Consider the following 25,436-nt stretch of genomic DNA (forward strand, 5'->3'; position numbering starts at 1 on the left):
TTTTGAGGGTGATTGTAATAAATCTATGTACCCATCCATTGTCTATACTGATGATCCTCATCAGGGGAGCGGCAGTGTTTATGACTTGTAAGGACTTGGACTTGGATCTTTACTTGTCATCTAGGTAGAAAAACGATGATAGAGTACATACGCATACATACATATTAGACAGACATAGATTTGTCTTAAATCAGGTGTTTCTTGACATATTATTACTGTCGTTATTTATAAAATAATAAGGGAAACGGAAAAACTCAGCTTTGCTTTGTTGCTATTCACCATTTGGCCAGAAGATGTCGGCAGAGTCTCTAGTAAAGTCTATAGCAAGAAAGAAAATTAGGACAGTGGGTTTTTGTTGCTATGCGCTACATCGCCAGCAAGTGGCGACAAAGGTGCATGACAGTCTGTTTAGTCGGTTCACAGGTTACACAATGGCAGGTATAAAATTATATCCTACACATTTACATTTATTTTAATCAATCTACCAGTAAATGCAACTGATGTTTCCAATTATGAATATTGTTGCTATTTTATTTTTCCCATGTGAATCAAACTGTCAATGTTTTTTTCTTCTGGATTTTGAACCATTGGGTTATTTTCTGAAGCAAAACTGTAGGGGGCACTACATAATCACCATCAGAGGAGGAGGAGGAGGAAGAGGAGAGTACACCATCTCTTACCTAAGGAGCCATTGATCAAAACAAATGGTTTAAATCAGGGGTGTCAAACTCAACCGCACAGGGGGCCAAAATGCATACTTAAGTTGTGTGCCAAACTAGACATGTTGTGGCTCTTCACTTCGATAAAGCCATCTTTGATGCACGGCCTCTTGGTCATTCTCTCAGTGCCAACACAAAAACATCCCATTCCTGACTCGGGCGGGATGATACAACACAATAGCCCAAGTACTTTCAACATTTTATTACAGACAAAAAGAAAACAAAGGAATATTTGTGACACGGAATGAAGCTAATGCTGGTCCAGTGGTAATGTACCAACAGCAATAATAATAATAATTAATAATAATAATAATAATGCACCCTGATGGAAAAAGCCAGCACTTCTTTATCAATGATGTGAAACCGTTCAAGCCAATAAAGAATAATGTCCATTATGTCAAACAAAAGTAGTTGATGACAAGAAGTGGATTTGGCAGGCTTGATACACAAAGTGAATTATTTACCCAGATGTCCTTCCATCTTAATTCCTGCTACAGTGAAAACCAAAATAGACTTTTTAAAATTCTTCATAAAAGATGAGTTCAACACAATTCTAAAACACCTAATAAAACTAGTCAAAACTTCAAAACCCACTGTTTTTTTTCTTTAGTTAACATTTCACATTTAGTTTTTTTTTTAATTCACCTGTACAAGTGGTGTTGGGGGGGACAAAGGAAGGGGGCGGGGTTATAGGTGGTGGAGGAAGGTCAAAAAGGTGGAAAACTTTGACCTCTGCAGTTCTGCAACGTCCTGAGGTCATGTGACGACGGCTCCCCATCGTCAAGGAAATGGGATTGTTATTTTTCCTCTCAAGTTTGGAGGGAAACCAGACCGCTTGAACACAAGTTTTAGTGTGCGTATTCCCTTCATAAATCCTCCCTCGGCTTCATGATCAAATGAAACCATCGTTAAAAGCAAAGAAAGCGAGGGCCTGCAGCTAAATACACACATAAGAGCTGTTGTTGTCGTCTGCTGCTGTTTTTGGTGATATTTACAATCTCTCTGTGAGGAAATACAGGAAATGAGCGAGTCCTTCATTAGGGGCAACGATGCTTTTACAAATAAAGTCCTGAAATACGTGCACCCCTGCTGAAGTGCCAACAATTTGAGAGCCTTTCTCTTGGAGGATGCTTAGAGCACGTCACCTCCCCGATGAGGAGCAAGTGGAAAGAAAGCATCTTTAGAAATTCCAAAACAAAATGAAGTCAGTCGGCTGGCATGAGCTCATAGCTCACTGCCCCCGCAAAAAAAGCAAAAGTTGACTGATAAGAGAGAGAGAAAAGAAAAGTGCCTCAGGCTTGTGGCCGATCTAAGTGCTTGGCAAATAGGTGAAGATGCTGGAGCAGTCTTTGGGATTTTCAAAATCCGGCAGAAGAAGAAGAAGGAGAAAAAAGAAACTAAACCCAAATGGTGTTGAAGCAGATATATGGACGATGTTATGTTGGAAATCTCCCTGGAGTCGCACGCGTGTGGAGGTCTGTCAACTTCAAGTGAGGTAGAGAGGCTTGTCCCGAGCTCCCATGCCACTGCTGAACCAAACACATGTTCATTTTACTATACATCATATGTGCATACTACATACACCATTGTTAAAGAGCAGAAATGCACCTTTTAAAAACAAATATTACCACAGACGAGTAGTTTTTTATGCCGTCTACTTGTTGATCGGACTCTAAACTGGTAAGTTTTACAGCAAACTGTATTTCAGGTGTGCAAGAAAAACAAGAGCCTGTCTTGTCCCTGCTTGAATAGCTTGATTTGATAAGGCAGTGTGTGCTAAAAGTTAATTGGATGTCAGGGCTAGCAGTGCTGCTGCTGTGTCACTTTCAAGGAGGTGCGTTGAAATCACTGCATAATTATTGGAGTTTTAATAGCGTGGCCGCGTGACGGCGACGTGGCTGAGAGCCATTCTTGAAATAAAACTGCTGACATTTCCCAACAAGGAAACGGGAACGTGTTGCATTGAGCATACCTGCAATGGTTGGGTCCACAATCTCTGTTGCAGTATTCACTATCCCAGTCAGGGTTCTGACCATGAACTGGGTTTGGGGCGCCTGGAGACTGTGAGCCCCCGACACTGTTCTGGTAATCCGCCTGAATGTGGGAAAACCCCTGACGGAGAAGAGGAAGTCCGAATGTTATTAGCCAAATCATGGATGTCACTGACTAACGAAGGGGACATAAGCAGACGTTTGAGACCCACCTGTTGTCCGAGAGGAGGGGAATGCAAAGGTGCCGGGAGCCCCATTTGGTGCGAGATGATTGGCTGTGACTGCTGCATGCGGATTGGCTGGTTGAGCAGGGAGCTCTGGTGCAGGGAGAGCTGGGCATGGGGGTGAAGGGGTGGGCTGATCTGGAAAGGGGCAGGGGGTGAGGCACTCATGCTAGGTGGCAGCATCTGCGATTGGCTGAGGGTGGAGGCCAGGCTGTGGCGCGCAGGTCCACCGTAGCTCTGGAGATCCGACAGGGGGAAGGAGCCTGACGGGCCCAGGTAGGGGGAGGAGGGCTGGGGGCTGTACAGGGGCTGCTTTGGGGGCAGCAGGTGAGAGGGCTGGCTTGTCTGCTGGGCACTTTTTGGCTCCAGATCATTATATGTCTGGGGATAAAACACAACATTTATTCAGTGCAATCACATCAATTGAAGTGAAAGAATATCATGGAAGTCATGGAAGTCATCACGCTGGTTAACCTCAGTGGATGCTGACACCATCGAATGCATCCGTTTGGTAAACCTGCTCCAGAATGATGCTCGCTATGTAATGAAACATACTTTTTCAATTGATTTATTTTACTCTAAAGTCCACGGCCTGATGAACGAACGAGCAGATGAAGTTTGAACACCCAAACTTAGGTGAACTTCACCTTTCTCCCACGACTTCTACATGAGCAGGGCGCCCCGCTTCCGGCCAGGATTGCCCTTCGATGTGTGCCTCTATGATGAGCTGTCACACCACTCATCTCCAAGCATCAGTGTTGATTAGAAGGTAATGGAGCCCATTTGTATGAATAGATACGATGCTGCGGTAATGATCAATAGACACCTTGACAGATAGATAGATAGGAGAGGGACACACACACACACACACACAGGAAGCCGGCCAGAGAAATGAGGCTGTTTGCTTGCAGAACAAATGGAATGACAAAAGGAATCTTCCAGCCACTATGTTGTGTGTTGTTAATACAAGACGGCACTAAACAATGCAATCCTCAGCCCTCCTCCTCCTTTCTTTATTCCACTGCTGCCAGCTTTCTGTAAGTCATTGTTGGGGCGCAAATATTTGCTGTGAATTTACAGGAAAGGATGAGGACAAAGCAAAACATCAAATAAAAGATCACATTCAAGGTTTCATTCTGGATTTCCTTCCAGGAACCCGTCGCCGTTCTCTTGTCGGCACATAGAAGAGAGTAATGTGTGTTATATGCTCCATCCATCATCGTTGTTATGACCGTATGCTTGCACAATGATTGGTTGACCCCTCCCCCACTGCCTCTGCACAGCATCTATACCACCCCCCGTTATATCTACACCCTATGGAAATCAGGTATTGTTTCAAATATGGCTGCTTCTTTCCGACATTGAATGCCCACCAACCCCCCCATCTCCACCACGGAGGCCCCTCCCATCTCATTAGCATGACTTTTCCATCCAATCCATCATCAGCGTTAGCCGGGGTTTGTGTGTCATGAGCTTTACCTTGGAAACCAGACTGGCTCTGTATGCCGCCAAGGCTTTCAGGTACTCCTTCTTTGCAGCCTCAGTTTTCCTCTTGTAACCCTAGAAAGGTAGAAAAAGCAAAACATGTGGCCACAGGTGAAAATGAGAGGTGGCTCATACACATACACACACACACCCTTAATGTCTCTCTTTCCATCAGTGCCAGTGGCACAGAACACTTTTATTTCCTCATTGCACCATTACTAATACTCCCTCATCTCAATGTGACTCCCTCTATTGTAGGAACACATCATTTCCAATCCTCCCTGAGAAATGAACTGGAACTATTTTCTTTGGCTCCTATCAGAACACTGACATTAGACGTGTGGCAGCAGATGAGCTTGCTGGTGCAGTACAGTATGTGGGGGGCAGGAGGGGGTTGGGGGGGGGGGGGGTCCTCTCTGCTTAGGTTTTGCATTCAAAACCGCCTTCCTTGCTATTGCCGTGACAACAGGTCATTTGCTATTGTAGTATCAAGACAGAGTCTTTTTTGGCATGGCCACTCCACTCCCAAAGTGCTTCCTAACTATGGCCCATAGAAGGACATCCACCCCTTTGTGACATCACAAAGAGGCGGTTTTACCACGCCTTTTGAAACCGAGCGTTTTGAGCCATCCCAAACTTATTTCAGGGCTCACTTCCAAAAGTACACAGCTCATTATCTGAAACCAGACTACAACATAAAATCATAATAATAGGTCCCCTTTAAACTTTTGATAAGCCGATGAACAGCTTATTTTATTTTAATGGTTGTTGGAATAAATTGCTTACTCACTCCCATTTTTTTCTTTTCTTGTTTTGAACTTCTACTTACAGCCTCCAACAGTGCAAAATGTAAACTATTGCAATTTTCCAACTGGTTTTAAAATTGAGACCATGAGTGACCCCCCCCCAAACAAAACCAGCCTGTACAGTCGTTTGCTTCATTAACTTTGACTGTTTTACCGCGCTTGTCGCTCTGAAGCAATTCCCCTTGCCCTTCTCCTTCTGCTTTCAGTTGGTAGAATTAAATTTAGATAGAAAATGATTTTAACGAGAGTCAGGGGAGCGGGGGGGGGGGGGGGGGGGGGTAAATGGGTGGATTATCTTTAGAAAGAGGGAAAAGTTGCTCATTAAGGTGAGTGCTATCTCACAACAATGTTCTGATAATTACACAATAGATAATCAATGCAAGCAAAAGACTCATATGCACCATCTTCTGGTGTATCTTGGGATAATGCTTACTGAACTATTGTTCCTGTATAATGGCAAACATCATAGCATGGTAGGGTTGGGCAAGATACAAAAGATTAGATGATTTCTGAGAATGTTTTGTAAAATACCCACAAGGTTGTATGGTATAGCTGCTCCACATGAACTGTTTGTCTATATGTGCCCCTCCGTCCTACTTCACAAGTGCTCTCAACAAACAACTTACTTGCTTCTGTTCCTCTCCTAAGCTGTCCCACATTGAGGCCACAATCTTGGAGACGTCTCCAAAGGTGGCATTGGGGTTCTGACCCTTAATGGCTGCCTGGGTGTCTCGGAAGAAGAGAGCATAAGCTGACACAGGTTTCTGCGGCTCGTTGGGGTCCTTCTTCTTCTTCTTCTTTTGTGGTTTTGGTTTGGGCTTCATCATTTCTACTGAGGTCCGCTTGTCATTGCTTATCTGCAGGGGGGACAGTAGACACCAGACATGAGTTTAAGCCATGGAGGAAGAAAAGGAGGCTACATATGTCATGTATTAATAGACAGGATGCATCGACTAGCTGGGATATCAAGCTGTAACAGAAGCCTCCAAAAAACAGCAGAGTGTGAAGGCAGACAAATTGTGTGAAGTGCAGCCATGGTTTGTCTGAGTAGAAAAAACGATCGATTTACGAACAGAGGTGAGCTACAACTAACAGGACATCAGTGAGACTGCTTAGCCTCTGGGGTGCTGGAGAGCAAAACTGGCCAAAGATAGAAAGAAGTTCCAAGCGGCAGCATCTCCACTTCATGAATACATATACATATATTAGGGCTAACGATCGATTAAAACGTTTTATCGTGATTAATCACATAGTGGCTGCAGTTAACTCAGAATTAATTGCATTTAATCACAGATAGAAATACCTTATCTATTGAATGAGAAGACACAACAAGATGAAATCTTAAATGACATCTTTTTTAATGGCTCTAACCAACTGCTTTGCCAACAATAAGAAATAGCAATCTCTCTCCACTTTCAGAGAACGGAAACGGCTCACATCCCAAGATGTACAACATCCAATACATGCACTTTCATTTTGCATGAGTTTTATTATTTCTTTATACTGAGAGCCGAGGGTCAAATCCAGGTCACCTGATCTTGGTTGTGATTCTGTATGAAAATTGCCATCTCGGCTGCAGACATAACACATCAAACCCAGGAGAGTGAGGGGGAAAGGGAGGATGGCTATGAAGAAATGACACTACCATTAGTACCAGTAGAACATCAGTTCACTTGATTTCTTAATAGCTGGAAAGGTGGAAAAAGAAGCATCTCATTTCCTTTACTGAAATGGCACACTGCCTATTATGATAATCAACATAAGCATGATGCCAAATGATGCTACTCACTCAACAAGAAGCATTCTCATTTCAACCCTTCTGGTTTGGGTGAAATGACTCAGATTGGTGTCCTATCAGTATGGAGCTTCCAGTCACTCCTCATACCACCTTTTACACAACACACAACACAACCAGCTCCCTGGTTAATTAGGCTTGAATCAGGTTTAATTCTCACAGTGCATGGCTTTATATATACATACATACATACTTTTATACAATCTTAGGGCTTAAAGTAAAAAAAATATCCTGAGTCTGAACTTTTTTCTCCCTGCAAAATTAAATAAAAAAAAATAAAATGAAAAAAAAATATATATATATAATAAAAAATATGTTTTATGCATGGAAACTCTTTTGCACAGATCCATGAATTGATGAGCAATTGTAAAAGATAAATTGTGTTCTGCAATGAAAAAGCAAACAGCACATGAAACCCAGTTAGTATGTTTACAAAGCAAATGGATGCAACTCAGTTCAGCATCCTCCTCCGCCGCAGTGACTTGTGAGGGGCAGGCATACTGCTCTGTCTCCACCCCTGCCTGCTGAACACCAGTCACTCATTGGCTGATCCGGGCATCTGTTTTAATTGTACCTGAATACAAACATTTTTTAAATATTTGTTTGAATTAATTATATTTGCAAAAAAGTCATTATTCGTGCCGTTCCAAATACCGTATTTGGGTTCGGCTCCACCCCGATAGCATACACTAGCTTCTTGGAGCACAGCACACAAAACATGCACATGCACAGTTGTCTTGAACGCAGCATAATCGTAGGATTGGACAGTAGCGGTTTGAGTCTGCCAGATTCTTTTTTTTTCTTCATATTGGTCATAATGAAACACCGGAGATCTGGCACGGTGCCGGAATACTTTCAGCCCTGCATACTTTCATACATACATACAGACTGTTACGTCCCAATGGTGTCTTGGGCAGAAACGGGGCGTAACAAAGGTGTAGAAAGAAAATACATACATGCACACACATACTTCCATACTTATTTTCATACATACGTACATACATGCTTTCATACTTACATACATACTTTCCTACATACATACATGCTTTCATACATAATTTCATACATACATATATACTTTCATACTTACATACTTTCATACATATATACTTTCATACATTCATACATACATACATACATACTTTCATAGTTTCAAACATAGTTTTATACATACTTTCATACATACATAGTTTCATACATACATACTTCCAAACATACACTTTCAAACATACACTTCCAAACATACGTACATATATACATACATACATACATTCATACATTCATACTTACATACATTATTGCATCCATACATACATTCTTTCATACATACACACATAGATAGATAGACTCCCTTTATTGTCATTGCACAAAAACACAGTAGTGAAATTGCCAACGAAATGTCGTTGCCTGGCTCCCATATAATAACAGACACAAAAGAAGATAAGTAATAATAAATAATAATAATAATAGTAATGTGGAGAATAAATAGATAGAATAGACACCAAATGTGAACAACATAATGTAAAGTGCAGCGTGAACAGTAAATTGCCCAAATAATTTAAATAATTTAAATAAATAATAATAATGTAAGTAAGGTAGAGGGGCTTATTTGGCATTGAGCAGTCTGATGTCTCTGAACCTGGTCGTCCTACAGCGGATGCTGCAGAGCCTTCTCCCCGATGATTTCATACATACATACATACACTTCCAAACATACATACTTTCATACATATAATTCCAAACATACTTTCATACTTACATACATACATTCATACATACATATCTTTTCATACATATACTTCCAAACATACATACTTATATACATACATGCTTTCATACATACATACTTACATACATACATACATACATACACACACACACAGTGCATGGCCAGCTTAATGCTACCTGGCAGCAGGTACAGAATAAGCAGCAGCAGCAGCTATGTTTTCTCTCTCAACTGTCAAAGTGAAAACAGGAAATGAGTGGCTTTGAAGGTCTCATTGTTTCAGCAGTGCATTCACATCCAAACAAGCTCCATTCTACACAGCATGAAATTAACTAATCCAAATTCAAGGTCCAGGAGCACATTTGGCGGCAAAAGAGAGAGACAGAGTGAGCGAGAGAAAGAAACACAACTTCAAAATGTGCTGAAAATGTCATGATTAGATATTCGCATTGTGAAGGCATCACTTGTCTATTTCATTTTCATTTGCTGTATGAAAGTATTCCTCGTTTCATTAAATCATAATCAGCCCTCTCTTTCAGGCAATGAGGCAGAAGACAGGCATTAGATATGACATCTGTCCTGTCCAAGCCTTTGAAGTGAAAAGACTAAAATTACTGCTACACCATTTCCAGGAAAACTGTATTGTTGCTTTGTATGTATTTGTACTCTGGAGACCATGGCGACAACAGCATGCAACATCATGCAATTAACGACGTGACAAAACAATGGACAACATGCTTTCATTTCCTTTCTTAATTCTCTTCTTCTTCTCTATCTTCTTGCTGATGGAATTTCATTGAAAATCAAAGAACAAATGATACACTCAAAGTACAGGCGCTTCTTCCCAAACACACTGGAGTCACAGCTAAAATAAAGGACAAAGCACTCTATTGATGACAGGTTTGCTTTGACACGCATTACTTTCACACTGAACAAATACCCTACATACCACATAGTAATATTTAATTTATATTTATATATAATAATATAATATATATTATAATATAATAATATAATATATTTAGAACAGAAGCTATCATATGTAGAATCATGTATTCTAATTTATTGACACGCTCCTCTCCTACAAGTGGCCAGTAGGAGTCACTATTGAAGTGATGTCACGTTGAGTCTCCAGTCACAGATTTAGTAGCAGGGATGTAAATCTTCTGTGAAGGGGGTGGAAGCCACACTGTCTAATAATTAATTTTACAACTGTAACTCTGATGACAATGTCAGTGCTGATGAGGGACCATGTGCAGGTCCGCTTTCGCTCATTGCCGTTTCTATTTCAACCACACCTTGAGAGACAATTCAGACACATCCAATCTAAGTAAATGTCATTCAGCGCCAGAACAGGCTATCATTTACATTTTATATCTCCAAAATTGGCCCCAGACATTCTGACAGATTTTCTGTAGAGGACAAGCTGCAGGTTGACAGATCAGATTGAAATAAACATATTTGTACTTAGTAAACAGCATGCTCCATAAATGCCAGTGGAGTCTAAATATATTTTGCACTCAGCTTTCTAGTCTACCATCAAAAGACTGCTCTATGGTGTCAGCCTAAGCTTGCTCATCCCATCAGCGTTTCTGTTGTTGTCTGAAGGAAAGAGCGAGAGACAGAAAAGGGGGAGGTGGATGATATGGAGGAGGATGGGGGTCGCTGTAATTCTGAATGGAGAGCACAGCATTGGCAAGACAAGATTAGAATTGACAGCCTGATAACTGCATCACTATGAAAACAGCAGAGAGAAGGAGATGTGCAGGGAAGAAGAAGGGAGAAGGAGATGAAATAGGACGAGCTCAGACATGCAGGCTGACAGTTTAAAAGAAGGGAAAACTAGACAATAAACGCAGGTAAATGCAGCAGTAACCAATCACAGTGTGAATGGTCAGCATGCACCATCATCATCATCATCATCACCATCATTGCATACAGTGAGCAGCAGAGTGGCGATGGAAAATGGAACACATCACATCTCTCCTAATGTGATGGTCATTGAAGGCGAGCACAGCGCCTGACACAGACGCTAAACACAAGTGGTTAACAAAGATTTTACGCAGGTTCTACTAAATTAAATGAAGATGCATACACTGCTTTAATTCCAGCAAAAATAAGCCAATATTGTAATGTGTAATTCAACTAAACTTCACCTCCACACTTAGACATGATTTCTTCATTACTCAACTGCCTAAATGTTATTTTACTCCTACAAAAACAACTTTGACACATTTTTGAACTAAAGAGCCCATACTCCAAACAAAATTATGGCTGCCATAAAGAATTCCATGTTTACTACAAAGTACAGTGCAAAGACGCAGTTACTGAAATCCAAGCACAAGAGAGTAGCCACAAAAATTCCCCATAGTGGAAAGAAAAAAAGAGGCGTTCATGACATTTAAATTGCCTGCAAAGCTTGGCTGCAAAGACCAGGATCATAACGACTGTCAGCGACGACAAGGAATGATGATTCATAAGTTATACTATTTCAATTACACAATCACCAGAACATCTCATACTATCCCGTTTACAGGGAGTTCTAACACTAACACTATGGGCTCTAATTTCATGGCACAACGCAATGTAGTGGAGCGTAATTTGGTCCAGACTGCGCCAAGATAGGAGGTGTCCACATTTTCAACTTGTCACAGTGACAATTTTGTGACAAAACCGTGCACCAAAGGTATGCTGAAAAACCGTTAGCTCTGACTTGGTCTATTCTTGGCGCAGGCGAAGCGCACCCTGCGCAGTGGTCAATTGGCTGACAGGCGTACAGTGCAGACATGTCACAAAACCTCATGGGCAGGTTTTTCAGAGTGCCAGGATTAGTCTGATGATCTGTTGCACTGATTTTATATTAATATTCGTATCTGTTCACCCATCTAAATGATCTGTATCCATATTTGGATATGGATACCAACTGAAAAGCCAGTGGCTTGGCTATAGTTATGGAGCCAATGAGCCAAAACTAATAGTTGTGGGGACATCTTGCAAATGCAGTTTTCGAGCAAAAGAGAGCACCTCCTGTAGGAGATGGGATGGAGCAGCGACACACTCTAAGCTTTAATGGGTTTCAATGGCAAAACAGTTATGGTTACAGCATCAGCAGCTGCAGGGAAAATAATGCAGTTAAAAAATGCCATACCTAATTTTTGGGATGCAGCAGCAGCAGTGAAGCAATGCATTATATAAATGCAGTCAAATAATGTTTTTATGGTTTATGCATTTCGGACTGAGTAAAAAAAACATTTCAGGGTAAAAATCATATGTGAACTTAGCTTGTCTAGTGCATGTGTTTAGTGGTTATGTAGATATTAATATATAAGATATTTGTTTTTATGGACATCTGCAAGCAATATGCAGTAATATCAAAAAGAGTGTAAACAAAGCTGTTTGATTCTGACCATAAATGGAATACAAAGTGCTATTTGGCCTGTTCAAACATCATACATCATGTGACCGTCAGCCTAAATGTCTCCTTGTATTGCTTCACATCTTATAAATTCTATAACCCCTCTATGTGCATAGGTGGCCTTTGGTGTTTTGTAGATATGTCTTGAAAATATACCATGCACTTTTCATCTGGAAGCTATTACAGCTCTTTGTCAGAGCGGCCATCTGTAAGCAATGAGTAGGACCGCATGTCAAAGCCACCTCACAGATCTCTGACACAGGCAGGCAATCATTCAGAGAGCAGCAGTCATCAAATAAAAATACAGTCTAGCCCAAACAATCATCAACCGGAAGGTTGTGGTTTTAAAAAAACAACGACATTGAAGGACAACAGTAGGAATCATATGGACCTGATCTGGTACACATTATGTATCCAGTCTCCATATAATATATGATGTGGAATGTGCTGCAATATGGAGCTATCAACTAATAATACCTTTGCAGATACTTTAATTCACGTTTCAAGCCGGAATGAAAGCAGAAGTCAAGTCTGCATGATTTAAGAGACGTTGGAAAAAGACTGACGGCTCTGAGGGTTCCTCTCAGCACCGGGCCAAATTAATCAGCCTCAATTGCAAAGTTGAGATGCTTGTATTTGGTAATGTGGTCAAAACAGTGGCACGTGAGAAGCTAATTAGCTTAATGGTAGCTTAACAAGATGTTGGAGAGGCCCATGCAGAATGGATTTTAATAAATAGCGGCAAAAAGCATCTGCTGTGCACTTCCTGGCTCTGCTGGCTTCCTAATTGGCCCCAGTGGGTTGCTGTAGTTCAGTACCGCACTGTGCAATTTAGAAGAGGGGAAAAGGAAAAAAAAGGTGATCCTCCATCAAGGTAGGTATGAGACAGGAGATAACTTAATAATAATCTTCCTCAGAGGTAAGACTTCATTAGCAATTGCATGAAAATTAGGATTTTCTCTTTGCATCCTCAGTGTGGATTTGGTAGATGCTGTGTTTGTGGGTCAATATCAGAAAGATAAATTGGAACAACCTTACCCTGTTTTCTTGTTTTCAAACTAAAATGTCCTCATGATGTGGTCTTTGTAGAGGTAAAAGCTCAGAAAAAAACCCAACAACAATTAATCAAACATGAATGAGCGGCCATAGCAGGGTTATTTCCATAGCAACAGCCCAAGGGGACAACTTGAACCCTTTAATGTGAGCTGGTGATGTCTCTTTGTAAACATCTGCTCAGTGGGGGGGAGAAAGCCAATAAGAGAGCCTGGCAACAGAGGCATCACAGGGCAGCAACCTCTTGGTAGCGATCGAACTTTCCATTATCTCGTGCTGAAAAGATCAAAAAGTGTTTGCATGTTGCATTAGGTAACGTTTTCAATCATTGCAGATGCTTAAAGAGCTGATAAACAATATGTAAACCATTAGGAAAGAAAGACCTGTCTCCTGCATGCAAGCCAGTACCGCATCAAAGCCGCATAAAAAAAAAATCTTTGATATTATTCCTCGACACATTGCGCAATGATATACACAGATAATCTCTCTCACGCTCACGCTTTATGGCGTTTGCGATTAAAGAGCCTCTTCCCGCATCCAGCTGTGATCCAACAGTGAGTGCACAAATGCAATATGTAAAAATATTCCATCATAAAATACTTTAGAATAAATTCGCTGGACCGCCAGACATTCACAACCACAAGAACTCAGCCGTCAGTAAATCCTCATCCTTACGTGTCCATTCAACAGCTCCTCTTTAGTACTGACTACATAAGAGATGTCTGGGCTGCTCTACTAGTATTACAGACCACAAAAGCAAGATGGTCGAGCCAGTGTACTGTTAAAATTGTTTTCCAGCAGTTTTTCTGCAAGGTATTGCTGCTTTAAATGCCCTTGTACTTTTGGGCTGTTTATTTCTGTTCCGTGACTGCTCCCTGACCTACAAAGTGTTTGAAATCTTCCTGTTGAGAGCAGAATAAAGTCAGGGGCTGGTAAAGCTTAAATTAGCTCCTGCGGACCTACCATTAAGACTTGGATTGATTGCAGCAAAATGTATATGTTCCTGTAAAAGTAAGCTCTAAAAACCTTTCGTTTCTTATTGCAGTGTGTCTGTTGATATTTTGGAGATCTTGTTGTTTCCCTATCATTATTTTACCACTCTCTGGCAGACACGGCTTGCTTTTATGTTCCTTTTTAAATTGTTGTTTCTTTCCACGGGCAGCCATGCCTTATTAGGGGCTCTTACTGGTTGCTATAGAGCAACATGGCTAATTATTTTTTTTTTATCAAATTGTACAGCTTCCTCCATTATTTTAGAGAGCTCATACCACATGAGAACTGGTTGCACACTAAATGGCTGAGCTAAGTATATAGTATATAGTAGCAGAAATGTGCCCTACATTTATATTGTAGAAAGAAAAGCCAGCCTTAGTGTACAAATGGTTGGACGTAAGTGTAATGGCACATTCCAAGTCATCGTTTCTGGAATAAAGAGCCAGAAAACCAAATACCTTATTATTTCTAAAGTAAAGATGTAATTTTGTTCTCAAACATTGATTGTGTTCTTGGAACCTGGCAGCAGCTCCACCAGCAGGAAGCAGGAACCTGTCGTTGTCTCCCATCCCAAACCTCAGAGGTTCCTTGGGCAAGAGTAATGGCTCCTCTGCGCTGGGCTACGCTGTGCTATTGTAGAATCACAGAGCGGTTAATTGAAACAAATGACTCTAATAATGGGACATTATCCCCACAGGCTGACTTTGTGGCGGGCCTAATTAGCGTAGCGTTGCTGACGAGGAGGACGAGTCATCGCTCGGATCCCTCAAAGGAAGCTGCGGAGGCGCCGTTTTAAAATGGGCAGTGAGGAATTCTCCCACTTCCACTCACTCTCGAAAGCAGAGTGGTTCATTTAAACACGTTGGCCTCCATTTTTATAGACCAGGCGCACCAATGGGGTGTGGCCACTGCACAGTGCAGTCTTGCGAAGCGCGGCGCACCCATGCTCCCCCGTCCATGGTGCTACTCTTCAGAGAAGATGCAACTTGCAGTTGGCCACCTTAAATACCCTTTCTCATGATTGGCTTGACTTGTCTATGCAGGTCAAAGGTCAATGAGCTTACCAAACAGATTTTGAGTTCCAATAATTAGTGTTAAAGGTATTCTAATCAATAAAACAACAAGGGTGCCCAAATGTATGCACCTGCCTACTTTTGTTTAAATAATGATTGCACACTTTCTGTAAATCCTATCAACTTAATTTCCCTTCTTATCTATCAGTCGGTCTGGTATATGATATATTTAACCAAAATGGCTGATCCCAACAAGCAGTGATTTATAAAGGAAAATGACCAAAGGTGCCCATATAGTATGCCTGGTATCGTCTCCTGTCCGCCTTCAGCGGCCTGTAACAAAAGTGCAAAGCAAACATGGCGTATTTCTTTCCAGATGCGTTTAGATAACCACTCAGGTCTTGTTTTATTTGGCCAAATTGTTCCCCCATATACTTTATGCTCCCAGAGAGTCAGCTGTAATGCAGTGTTGAAATTGCTGTGACCAAGCTGTTTTAAATATTCATTAGTCGTAACCGTCGCCTAAGGTTGTTTGCGTTAGCCCATGAATATTCATGGCTGCCAATGAATGTGCATTTGTTTTTTAATGCTCAATCCGTTAATACTCCACTTCATTACTCCAAAACCAGCATAATAAAGCGCAACAAAACAAAGCTTTACTTCTTAAAACAGCATTCTCTTTTGGAAATCTATTTGTTTCACTTTAAATGAACAGGGAGTGCCCTGCCAATTATCTTGCTGTCATTTCTCCTGACAACTGCGAGACACATTGTTTGCCCCCGAGCTGGAGTGTAACACACTGAAGGGCATCTGTCTTTTCTCTGTTCTCTTTTTTAATGAAATGGAAAGCCATAACAGAAAACATTTCTACTGCTCCAAAAAGTGATTTATCTGGGAATGTCACCAAGATGTCACATCTCCCCCAGTGAAAGGCAGCAGAGCATGCAGGTCATATGAGATATGTCTCAAAGCTTTGGAAATAAAGACAGCTGTTTCAATAAACACAAGTAATCCAAGAGCACTGAATATGTGAAGTCAAGTGCAAACTGCAATTTTCTGCTACATTTTTATTACTATTTCTTTTGATGGACTTGATCTCAAATCAGTTTTTTCCACTATTGTTAGATGACATCCAAACTAATTTAGTGTGCATCTCCGATATCTCCTCTGGCTTATCGCAGAGGAGAGGATTTCATCCCGCTGTACAGTTTGTAAGACGTTGTAGTGTGGACACTTTTTCTACTCAGCTGTCTGCTTGGTGTGCATCATTAACTGTGGATGTCAGTCACATTGTGGAGTCCTCTACGATGTTTCACAACAATGATTTCTGTCCAGTGTTGATCCTCTGACTCTGACCTTCTTAATTGCTCCATTGGGCCCCGATCTAACAATCTCTGTGCTGCAAAAATAAACAGAGCAGTCCGTATTGATTTTATGTCACTGCTTTAAAATTGGTATTTTTTTTCCTATTGTCGTTATTGTCAGCCCTGTCCTAAATGCCAAGTGATGCAAAATAAATTTCCTGTCAGATTACAGTAAATGAAGTCAAATGGAATCAAGCTCACATAACTTTGTTGCCATCAGTGACTCTGACAACATTTGACATACAAGCACAAGCACACGCAAGCACACGCACGATGCTACACTTCAATTATGTTTTAGTCCATTTGGATGTGATTAGCACGTTAGAGTTAGGGTTGATATTCTCATACAGTGGTACCTTTGAATTCTGTTGGTTGACTTCCAAATTTTGAATTTAAAAATAAGAAATGAAATGTCCATAAAGATCATTAAAAACCGGTAAATGAAGTAAAACTAAAATAAAGTAAAACCGCTGACTCTTTCAGGACCACAGACAGATCCACTATGGAGAGGCGGTAAGAAGATCTTCTCCTAACCTTCTGGACATATTATGATTACCATAGCACCTGTATGGTAAATATTTTGATATTCGGAAAGCTCATCTTGTACTGAGCAGCAATTTCCATTCTACACTTTGTAAGTCCACCACACAAAAAAGGCTGCATATGTTTGGACATTAAACCGAGGCGGTTGTTGGTGTAGCGTCACTGTACTGTGAGCGATAAAGCAACATATGACAATATCAAGATTTCATCAGTCCTTTCCTCATAAACAGTGATTTCAATAAGATATATAATAAAACATAACAGTGATTAACAGCTCACATATGTTGACAATACGATGAATCCAACATCAAAATGAGCTCCACTCCTGTGATTCGAGTGTGTGGCATAAACTTGTTAAACTGACAGCTGTTTTTGGCAGCGGGGGCTTTGGCCTCCCTTAACCAGCCTCATTATAGCAGTAATGAGGCAGGGGCCAGCGAGGTGTTTCAATATTTAAACGCTCCTGTTCCCCTTAAGGCGCTATTTTGGGGCCACCCCTCCACGACCCCTCATTACTGTCCGCTGGCAAATACACCTCCTGCTTTATCTTATCAAAGAGGTAGCGCTTGCTGGTATTACACCCCCCCACAGCAGCCTCACACAGACCTGAGTGAACGGGGGGCTTGCTGAACACGAGACCCCCGAGTCCCACCTCTTCCCGGAGCTGGCAGACATCCTGACAGCAAAAGATGAGACAGGGATTCTCCGGCCGGCAGCGCTGAGTATTCACACAGCAGCTTGTTACATTTGGCAGTTTACACTCAACTAACTTGTTTCTTTTGGCCTTCATTCACACGGAATGGAAAGGAAGAGTTAAAATCAAGTAACAGCAGTTCTAAATAGCTCTATTACCACACTGATCTTTTTTCTTCCTAAAAGTGGCCAATATTGTGGTGAAGTCCGAGTTGTTTCAGCAAAGTTATAATAATAACCACCAGTCTGGCCAGTTTTGTCACATTAACACTGCTGGTCCGTTTCTCGACTGTGATGCAAGTTGAGTTTTGGTGCAAGTCAGCTCTTACACCTAAATTGACTCCTAAGTCACTCACACTGTGCACACAGCACATAAAATATAGTAAGAAAACACAAATATAGACATTAATAAGACAACATAGACACGTTCAAGTTCCTAGTTGTTTTTTTTATGGACAGCATACTTCCTGTGGTGACCATTGTCTCATCAGTGTATTGGAATGGAACTTTTCCTGCCCACAGATCTCAACTATAATTGCAGATGTTCACACATCAAAGATAACGTTAGCCTGAAAAAGTTTGAGCACCCCTGATCATTTTAAAGATTTTCCTTTATAAATCACTCCTTGTTGGGATTTGACAAAGCTTCGGCTTGTTAAACTGTAATTATCTGAGACATGCTGTAGTTGTTGTGGAACAGCCTGCCGGAGGACCTGAGGGCCGTAAAGAACGTTGAGATTTTTTAAAAATAGGCTCAAGACCCACCTATTTAATTTGGCTTTTAACCCTAACCCTCTTAGTATACTCTTTTTTAACCTTTGAACTTGACTTTTATCTAATGGTTATTTTATACCCTATACCTTTTGTTTTGGATCCTAACCAAATGTCTTTATATTTTTACACATGCTTATTTTAGATTTTATTAATGTTCTTATATATTTTGCTTTTTATGTCATTATTTCTATATATACTTTCTATATTCTTATTTTATGTTTTTATATTTTTTATCCCATATATCCAGTGTTTCCTCAGTGGGGGCTCTCTGCGCTGGGGGCTGTTCTCGGTTGGGGGCTGGGGTGTCTCCTCTCATGGGGCTTACCGACTGGGGTGGCTGGGAGCTCTGTGGCGGTGCCCCACTGCAGCGCTGTGGGTCCCCTGCCTACCTGTTGTGTGGTGGGCCCCTTAGTTGGGCCTCTGTACTCGGGCAAACAAACTTCTTATGTGTGTGTGTCTGTGTATGTGCGAGTGTGTGTGTATATGTGTCTCGTTGTTGTCTTTCTTTTCTAACATGTAAATTACTTTGTGCTACATTCTATGTATGAAAAGTGCTCTACAAATAAAGTTTGATTGATTGATTGATTGTTCAATACAAATCCAATCAAGAGAAGGATTACCAATTCAGGCCAATTCAAAATGTGAAGAAGACTGAAACAGGAATGCCAGTTGTCTTCATCTGTATATAAAAAATGTTCCTCTGTGCATCCGATTCAAACGACTTGTGCCTGAGACTCAATTTGCAACACATCTTGTGATTTACCAGTTAATACGTGGGCCCCGTGTGGAGTCACAATCAGGTGGATCAGTCAGAGACCGGCAGTCAGGGCCAATTGGACTCCGGTGCGGCTGCGTTTAAAGCGAACATTTTGTGCCTAAGCAGCATGATGGTGGTCAATCCACTGCTCTCAATCCTGAAATGATTTAACTCTGTGTGCTGTAGGATCGATGTGCGCTGAGAAAGAGAATCCCAAAGCAAGGAGAAGTTTACAGAGCTTTAGCCTAAGGCTACATGTAGTACAAAAACCAGCAACAACATCCCTGGAGAAGAAGCGTATCTGCTGCTCCAGCTGAGCTTGTACTTGTAGGAGGTTTATTTGTGCACTGAAGGATAGCTTTTATTGCAGAGAGTGTCCTTAAGGTACAACTTTCTATTTGATTTTTACTGATGGTGAACAAGCCTACAAATGATTAGTATTAGTATTTGGGTTGTCTCCTCTATCTGACCGGTAACACCGAGACTGAGAGCCTATTTCTATCCACCCTCATTATTCTTGAAGCATTCGGCAGACAGAAATTCAATCTCACTTATTATATCCTTATCAGCATGAAATTAAGGTTAATTGACTTTGTGGGGGAAACATCACATGAAACACAGCTAATGGAAACAAATGAAAACAACGTCATGTTCAATTTCTTGAAATCTTTCTCAATATACACCCTACCTTCCTATTCCACAGCCTGAAAAATAAGTTCCTCTTGTCCCAGGAGATAATAAATGAATTGAACCCCCCCTTCCCCCATACACACACACACACACACCTACCTACCACCCCTTTACTCTTTCTTTATCGGTCATCTATTTTTCCACAGTAAGCTATTACTTGTGGTGGTTGCTAGGCAACAAGAAATATTAATAGTGGCTATTATTAGCTTGGCTCTGCAAGAGTAGTACTAAAATGTAAAAGTGGGGAACATGAATGTGTTACATAAATCTCTGGACCTTTCAGCATGCGTGTACGTCTGTGTTTGTGCAGTGATTTACTGCAATAAAGCTCCATTTATGACAAAAGGGGGTGTGAAATAAGAAAATGGAACATTACCCTGAGGGGCTATTTGAAAGTAAATAATTGCAAAGGTGAAACAAAAGCTGCTTAGAAAGCAGATACCCCCTACAGAATAGTATTGTACAACACAGGGTTGCTTTGCTACAATTTTCTACTTTAACCAAGCGGACACACCAGGTAGAGTTCAAACCAAATGTTGCAGTCAACAGCATCACTTAAAGGGGACCTATTATTATTGTCAACCCTTTGTATTGAGTTGTGGACTCCTGTAGAGCAGCTACACACAATAACCAGCACACAAAGCTTTCTAGTTCTTCCAGAATCTGCACCTATTCAGCTGTATTCCTTTGGATTTCATGTATTCCAGTGACCTCATCGCAACGATGCCACTGACGGACGCCTTTAGCCACCACCCACAATAAAAATGGAAATGTCAAATGATGCCGTTTGAGTAACAAAACCACATAAGACCTTATTAACAGAGGATAAATACCATGGATGCTCACATTAAAGCATAAATATTCATGGTGGGGGGTTGAGAGGAAAAAAAGTAATATTTATGTCAGATGAAAGTATATGACGCTGAATAATTCACCACACAGGGCATCTATAATTCATTTGGTTCAATTCGGTGATTAAAGCATCTGACTTTGTTCAGCGGGGGTGTTTACATGTTGGGTCTGAAACATGTTTGACACAAGAAAAGGTCCCTTTGCTTTGACAGAGGGGGCTGAGGGTCTCTTAGAAACGAAAAAGTAGCTGAAGGGACAGTCAGCCTCCTTGTCAAGATTTCCATTGAAAAGCTTTCCCATTTTTTCTGCTTTCTCTTCTTGCTTTGCCAATCCTGACAAATGAAAATATGAACCGCAGAATTTCCTGCTCTCTTTCATGGCCCACTTTGAGGTAATGAAATCTTTGAGTTGTGCAGCAGCGGAGATATTAAAGGAGCTGTGCTGAAAAGATGTGCGTGCTGCTGCAGCTCTGTTTATAAATGTTGTATATACAAGGCTGGAGTCTCTGCTTTGACTTCACTGTCTCGGCTTCCATGGCCTCTAACCGTGCTAATTATCAGTCTAATGGATGAACGCTTTGCCATCATGAAAAAATGATTGCAGAGAATTTAGAACAGCAAAGGGAGGAATATTGCACCGCTACGGCGAGTGATTACAAAGGGCGGTGGGGAGCAGAGAAAGAGGAGAGAGGGTGTACTCACTGAGTGCATAGGCCCCGAGAGGAGGTGGGTGTCCTGACCCAGCATGTTGGACATCATAAGGGCGGGAAGCTCAGGGTAGGAGTAGGTGTTGAGCAGGCCGTTGTGAGGCAAGGAGTGGAAAGGGTACCCTGACTCATGCTCCATGAGGTGCAGTAGAGAGGGGTCGGCATGGTTGGGGGGTGTAATAGGCGGAATCTCGTAGTCTTCATCCCCTGCTCCACCTCCTCCACCGCCGCCACCACTGCTGCCTCTGCCCTGACTGGAATAGCTCTGCAAATGCAGAAAAAGAAATAATTTAACATCCAACTTGACATATTTGGCCATTTTTGACAAGCTTGAGATTTACCAAGTGGGGGAAAAAAAACGGTTGCTGTCACACATAGAAAGCTGTACTCATACCTATGGGCAAATTCATGTTACCGACCTACCAACATGCATTTGCATTTCTTTCGGCGTGTGGGTGTAAACTGGAGCCCACACAGGAAATCCGCAGGAATAAAATGAAAACGTAAACAACGTTGCACCTGCATTTGAAAAGGAGTAAAAAAAAGAGTGATAACTAGAATAAAATAAATGTTTCAACATTCGGTTTCATTTGAAAAGCTTGCCAATCAAAGTTTTCAATGGAACAAATAAAGTTTTATTCAAATGCTGAATTATTGGCTTTCAATGCACCTGCAGCAATTTGTGTTTTTTTTTAAAGACATGCTAATTGCTACAATTTAATTCAGCGCTAATTTCATGTAATTGTTAATTATTTCATTAGGATTATACAGACTGTATCAACAGCTGCTCTAAAGAATCTTCTTCATTATTCTTGATGAGTGTGTGTAGTCATAGACTAAACATTCAAATGAATGTCATTCTCCTCGTTATGGAAAATGGATGTAAATGGCCCCCACCACAGACAAAACAAAAAAATATATGCACAACCTGTGGTGTTTTTTTCATTTTTTTTTTTTACAGGACTCATACTACGCCGAGAAATGTGCTTTTCTGCTCCCAAAAGCAAGCTGACGTTATTCACCAGGGACTGAAAAGCAATTTTGTCAGAGGCAATCTGATGCCAACTCGCTTTATAATGACTGAAGAAAATTAATCATCACAAATAATATTCCAGTGTCAGCCATTCAAGAGCTTTTTAATAGAATTTTTAATATTTATATCTCATAGTACATATCAACTACTTCGTTCTGCAACATTTCAGAAATCAATTCAATATCTTCCTCGTGTAGCCTGTCATCTTGCTCGCCAGTGCAGCAATTCATCTGACAAACAAATATTTTAAGCAAAGCAAAAAATGTGGCAAAGTAGCTATGATATCTTCCTAATAGAGCTGGTGCCTTGCGTTAGGCTGGAGCTCTCCTAATGCATGCTATTATTAGAGCGAAGGTAATAACAATAAAGCATTTTACTATCGGCGGCGAATGTGCCTTTGCTTGATGATTGCTGAAAATGATCACAAAAAACAGTTGTTTTTGCCACAGTAAAAGGTTTTTGTAATGGCTGCTCTCATTTACAATCATGGTTACCAGGCACTGATTTAAAGCCGCTATACAAGTAGAGACAAATCTCACAGTTTGGGCTTTCCAAGGGTACATGATGCATGGCAAGAAAAAAAGAGTTTATTCTGTGTTTGACTGGTTTTACTGCTAATTCAAGTTACTTTGAATGGATTTAGAGTACAAAACTACTGGTAAAGAAATCCCTCGTTTATCGCTCTAAATTGGTTCCAGACCCGGGTGTGATAAATGAATTCCCGAAGTCAGATTCCTTATTTCACAGTTGACAGAGACAATTTCTCTTGTTTAAATGCTGTCAGAGGCTATCCCATAGTCGTGCCTGACGTCGCTTTCATGAATGTTTTTTTGTCCTTACGTCTTATTATGATGCACTTGACGACAGACAAGGACATTTCATGTATAATATTTTCAAATTGAAGATAAATAATTCATAAATATACTGTCTTTCAGGACACTGAGGAGAGTGGATGAAAGAGGGGTCAGAATGAAACACCAAATGTTGATTCAGCCTTCTCGCCATAACCTTCACACTTCTTCTCCGGAGGTGAAATTTCAGCAAATCTGTCATTTTCTCAAACAATGGTATCATGTAGAGCATCTTGGCTCTTTTACGAGCCAACGAGAAAAGAAAAGACCACAATAGGGACAATTGTTGTGCATTATTTGAAAGTAATAATGCAGGACGACATCGGTCCACTGCCCTATGATTGGCTGGCGACCAGTCCGGGGTGTAAAGGACGGCTGGGATAGGCTCTAGCATACATAGAAAATGGTTGGCTATGCTGCTGCTTGCTATTCGCTGTTGCAGTGCTTAAAATAAGTGAACCAAAATCTGCGTCATAAAGCGAAACAACTTTGAATGAGTGTACAACGTCCTATGGAAAGTCATTCAACCATATGGTCCTCTGTGAATAAAATGACAGGGCAGCATGGTTTTTGCGATAAACAACAGCTGGCCATGCATACATAAAGATGGTCACGTCCAGTGTGTGCATGCCAGATAGACACATGGCAACAGTAAATCTTTAAAACATCTTATGGGGAATTTCACAATTCACCTTCAAAACTCAACCTTGCAGAGCAAAGAAAATGACAGAAATCAAGCTAATCATCGGCTACAAGGCTGAAGATGGTCCAAAAAGCCTGTCTGACCTGTCTTTGAAAGGACAAGGGAGTCCATTTGAGTGACGTAGGAGCGTACACTGTGATACAAAAGAAGAAGAAAATAGCACCGGTTGACTGACAGCGGGACAGAACTGGGATAAGTGAAGTGTGTGAGTCGGGGGAGGGTGTTACGGGAGTTTGGCGGGGTCGCAGGTCATGTCTGTCACTAAAGGACAGGTAGGCTATGGATGGTTCTAGCCAGCGGTGAGGCGGTGAGCTAACCTCTTCGCTGCTTCACCGTGCTTGGGTAATTCTCTCAAATGTCACATCAAAATGGATCTCATTTAAGAAGGAGCCGCCTTTCCATTGCAGATGTGGGTGGACCTGAGCTGAACGAAGGATGTACTTTAAAAAGGTCTAGAAAAGGGCCGTGTTCCAAACGTTTCAATGTTTTTTTTCACCCACTGTTAAAATTCAAGGTAAAGTTTAAAAACGAAGCCACGGGAACAGAAAGCAATTAAAAAACCTTTTAGTGGTCTTTTTGTTCAACAAGGTAGAGCGATGCTTGGGTCTTAAACACATTTCCTATTCTTCTCATTTGAGGGAAAATATCAAGAAATGTGTTTTATCACAGTGATTCATCCCCCCCGAGGGGACATGGGATTCTCAGTAATCACATAAGACACAATGGCCGGACTATAATCCCCCCTTTATTTTTATTTTCATGATGTCACTCTTGCTTTATGAGTCGGAATGGAGACAGGAGAAGGGAGGCGTGGAGGGGAGGGGAAAAAGTAAGGGAGGGGTGAAAACAAATGATGTGGATCCCTCATTGTTCTTTCTCTATGCCCTCATTCCAGTCAGGGTAATAAGAGAACATTGTGATTTACTGTCAGTGGAGCGCAAGAGTGCATCAGAGACAATCCACTGCGGCAGGGGCCATTAAAATAGATTTAACTTCCCACAGTATTAGGCCAGATGTCTACACTTCTATTATATTTCAATCAGCCATGACCTTGGTCTCCATGTGATGAGGAAGATCACCAGGAGAGTAAGGGCAAATACACACAGAAAACCGATAGAAATATCAAACTACTTAGTCCTCCTAAATCCCTGCGCTCCATCCTGCTGCATTTAGAGCGAGATGCAGGGACCAAAATAGAGCCAAGCATTCAAGTTCTCTTAAAAGAGTGTATGAATCATTGAGTGCTCTCT

General features: G+C 41.2%; 1 protein-coding gene across 2 annotated transcripts in view; it reads right to left on the reverse strand.

Moving 5' to 3' along the window:
- Window positions 1–906: 906 nt before the first annotated feature.
- The window catches only part of LOC131136506 (TOX high mobility group box family member 2-like), a 64,560-nt gene continuing 40,030 nt past the window's right edge, over window positions 907–25,436 (reverse strand). For both annotated transcript variants that reach the window (XM_058083408.1, XM_058083407.1), the window contains 6 exons: window positions 21,595–21,864; window positions 5,852–6,082; window positions 4,414–4,494; window positions 2,923–3,315; window positions 2,692–2,831; window positions 907–2,248 (listed from right to left, as the gene is read on the reverse strand). In XM_058083408.1, the coding sequence (XP_057939391.1) occupies window positions 2,206–2,248; window positions 2,692–2,831; window positions 2,923–3,315; window positions 4,414–4,494; window positions 5,852–6,082; window positions 21,595–21,864 (1,158 nt within the window). In that variant the 3' untranslated portion in view covers window positions 907–2,205. The remainder of the gene's footprint in view (window positions 2,249–2,691; window positions 2,832–2,922; window positions 3,316–4,413; window positions 4,495–5,851; window positions 6,083–21,594; window positions 21,865–25,436) is intronic.

This window comes from Doryrhamphus excisus, chromosome 10, assembly GCF_030265055.1.
Source record: "Doryrhamphus excisus isolate RoL2022-K1 chromosome 10, RoL_Dexc_1.0, whole genome shotgun sequence".
Classification (NCBI taxonomy): domain Eukaryota; kingdom Metazoa; phylum Chordata; class Actinopteri; order Syngnathiformes; family Syngnathidae; genus Doryrhamphus; species Doryrhamphus excisus.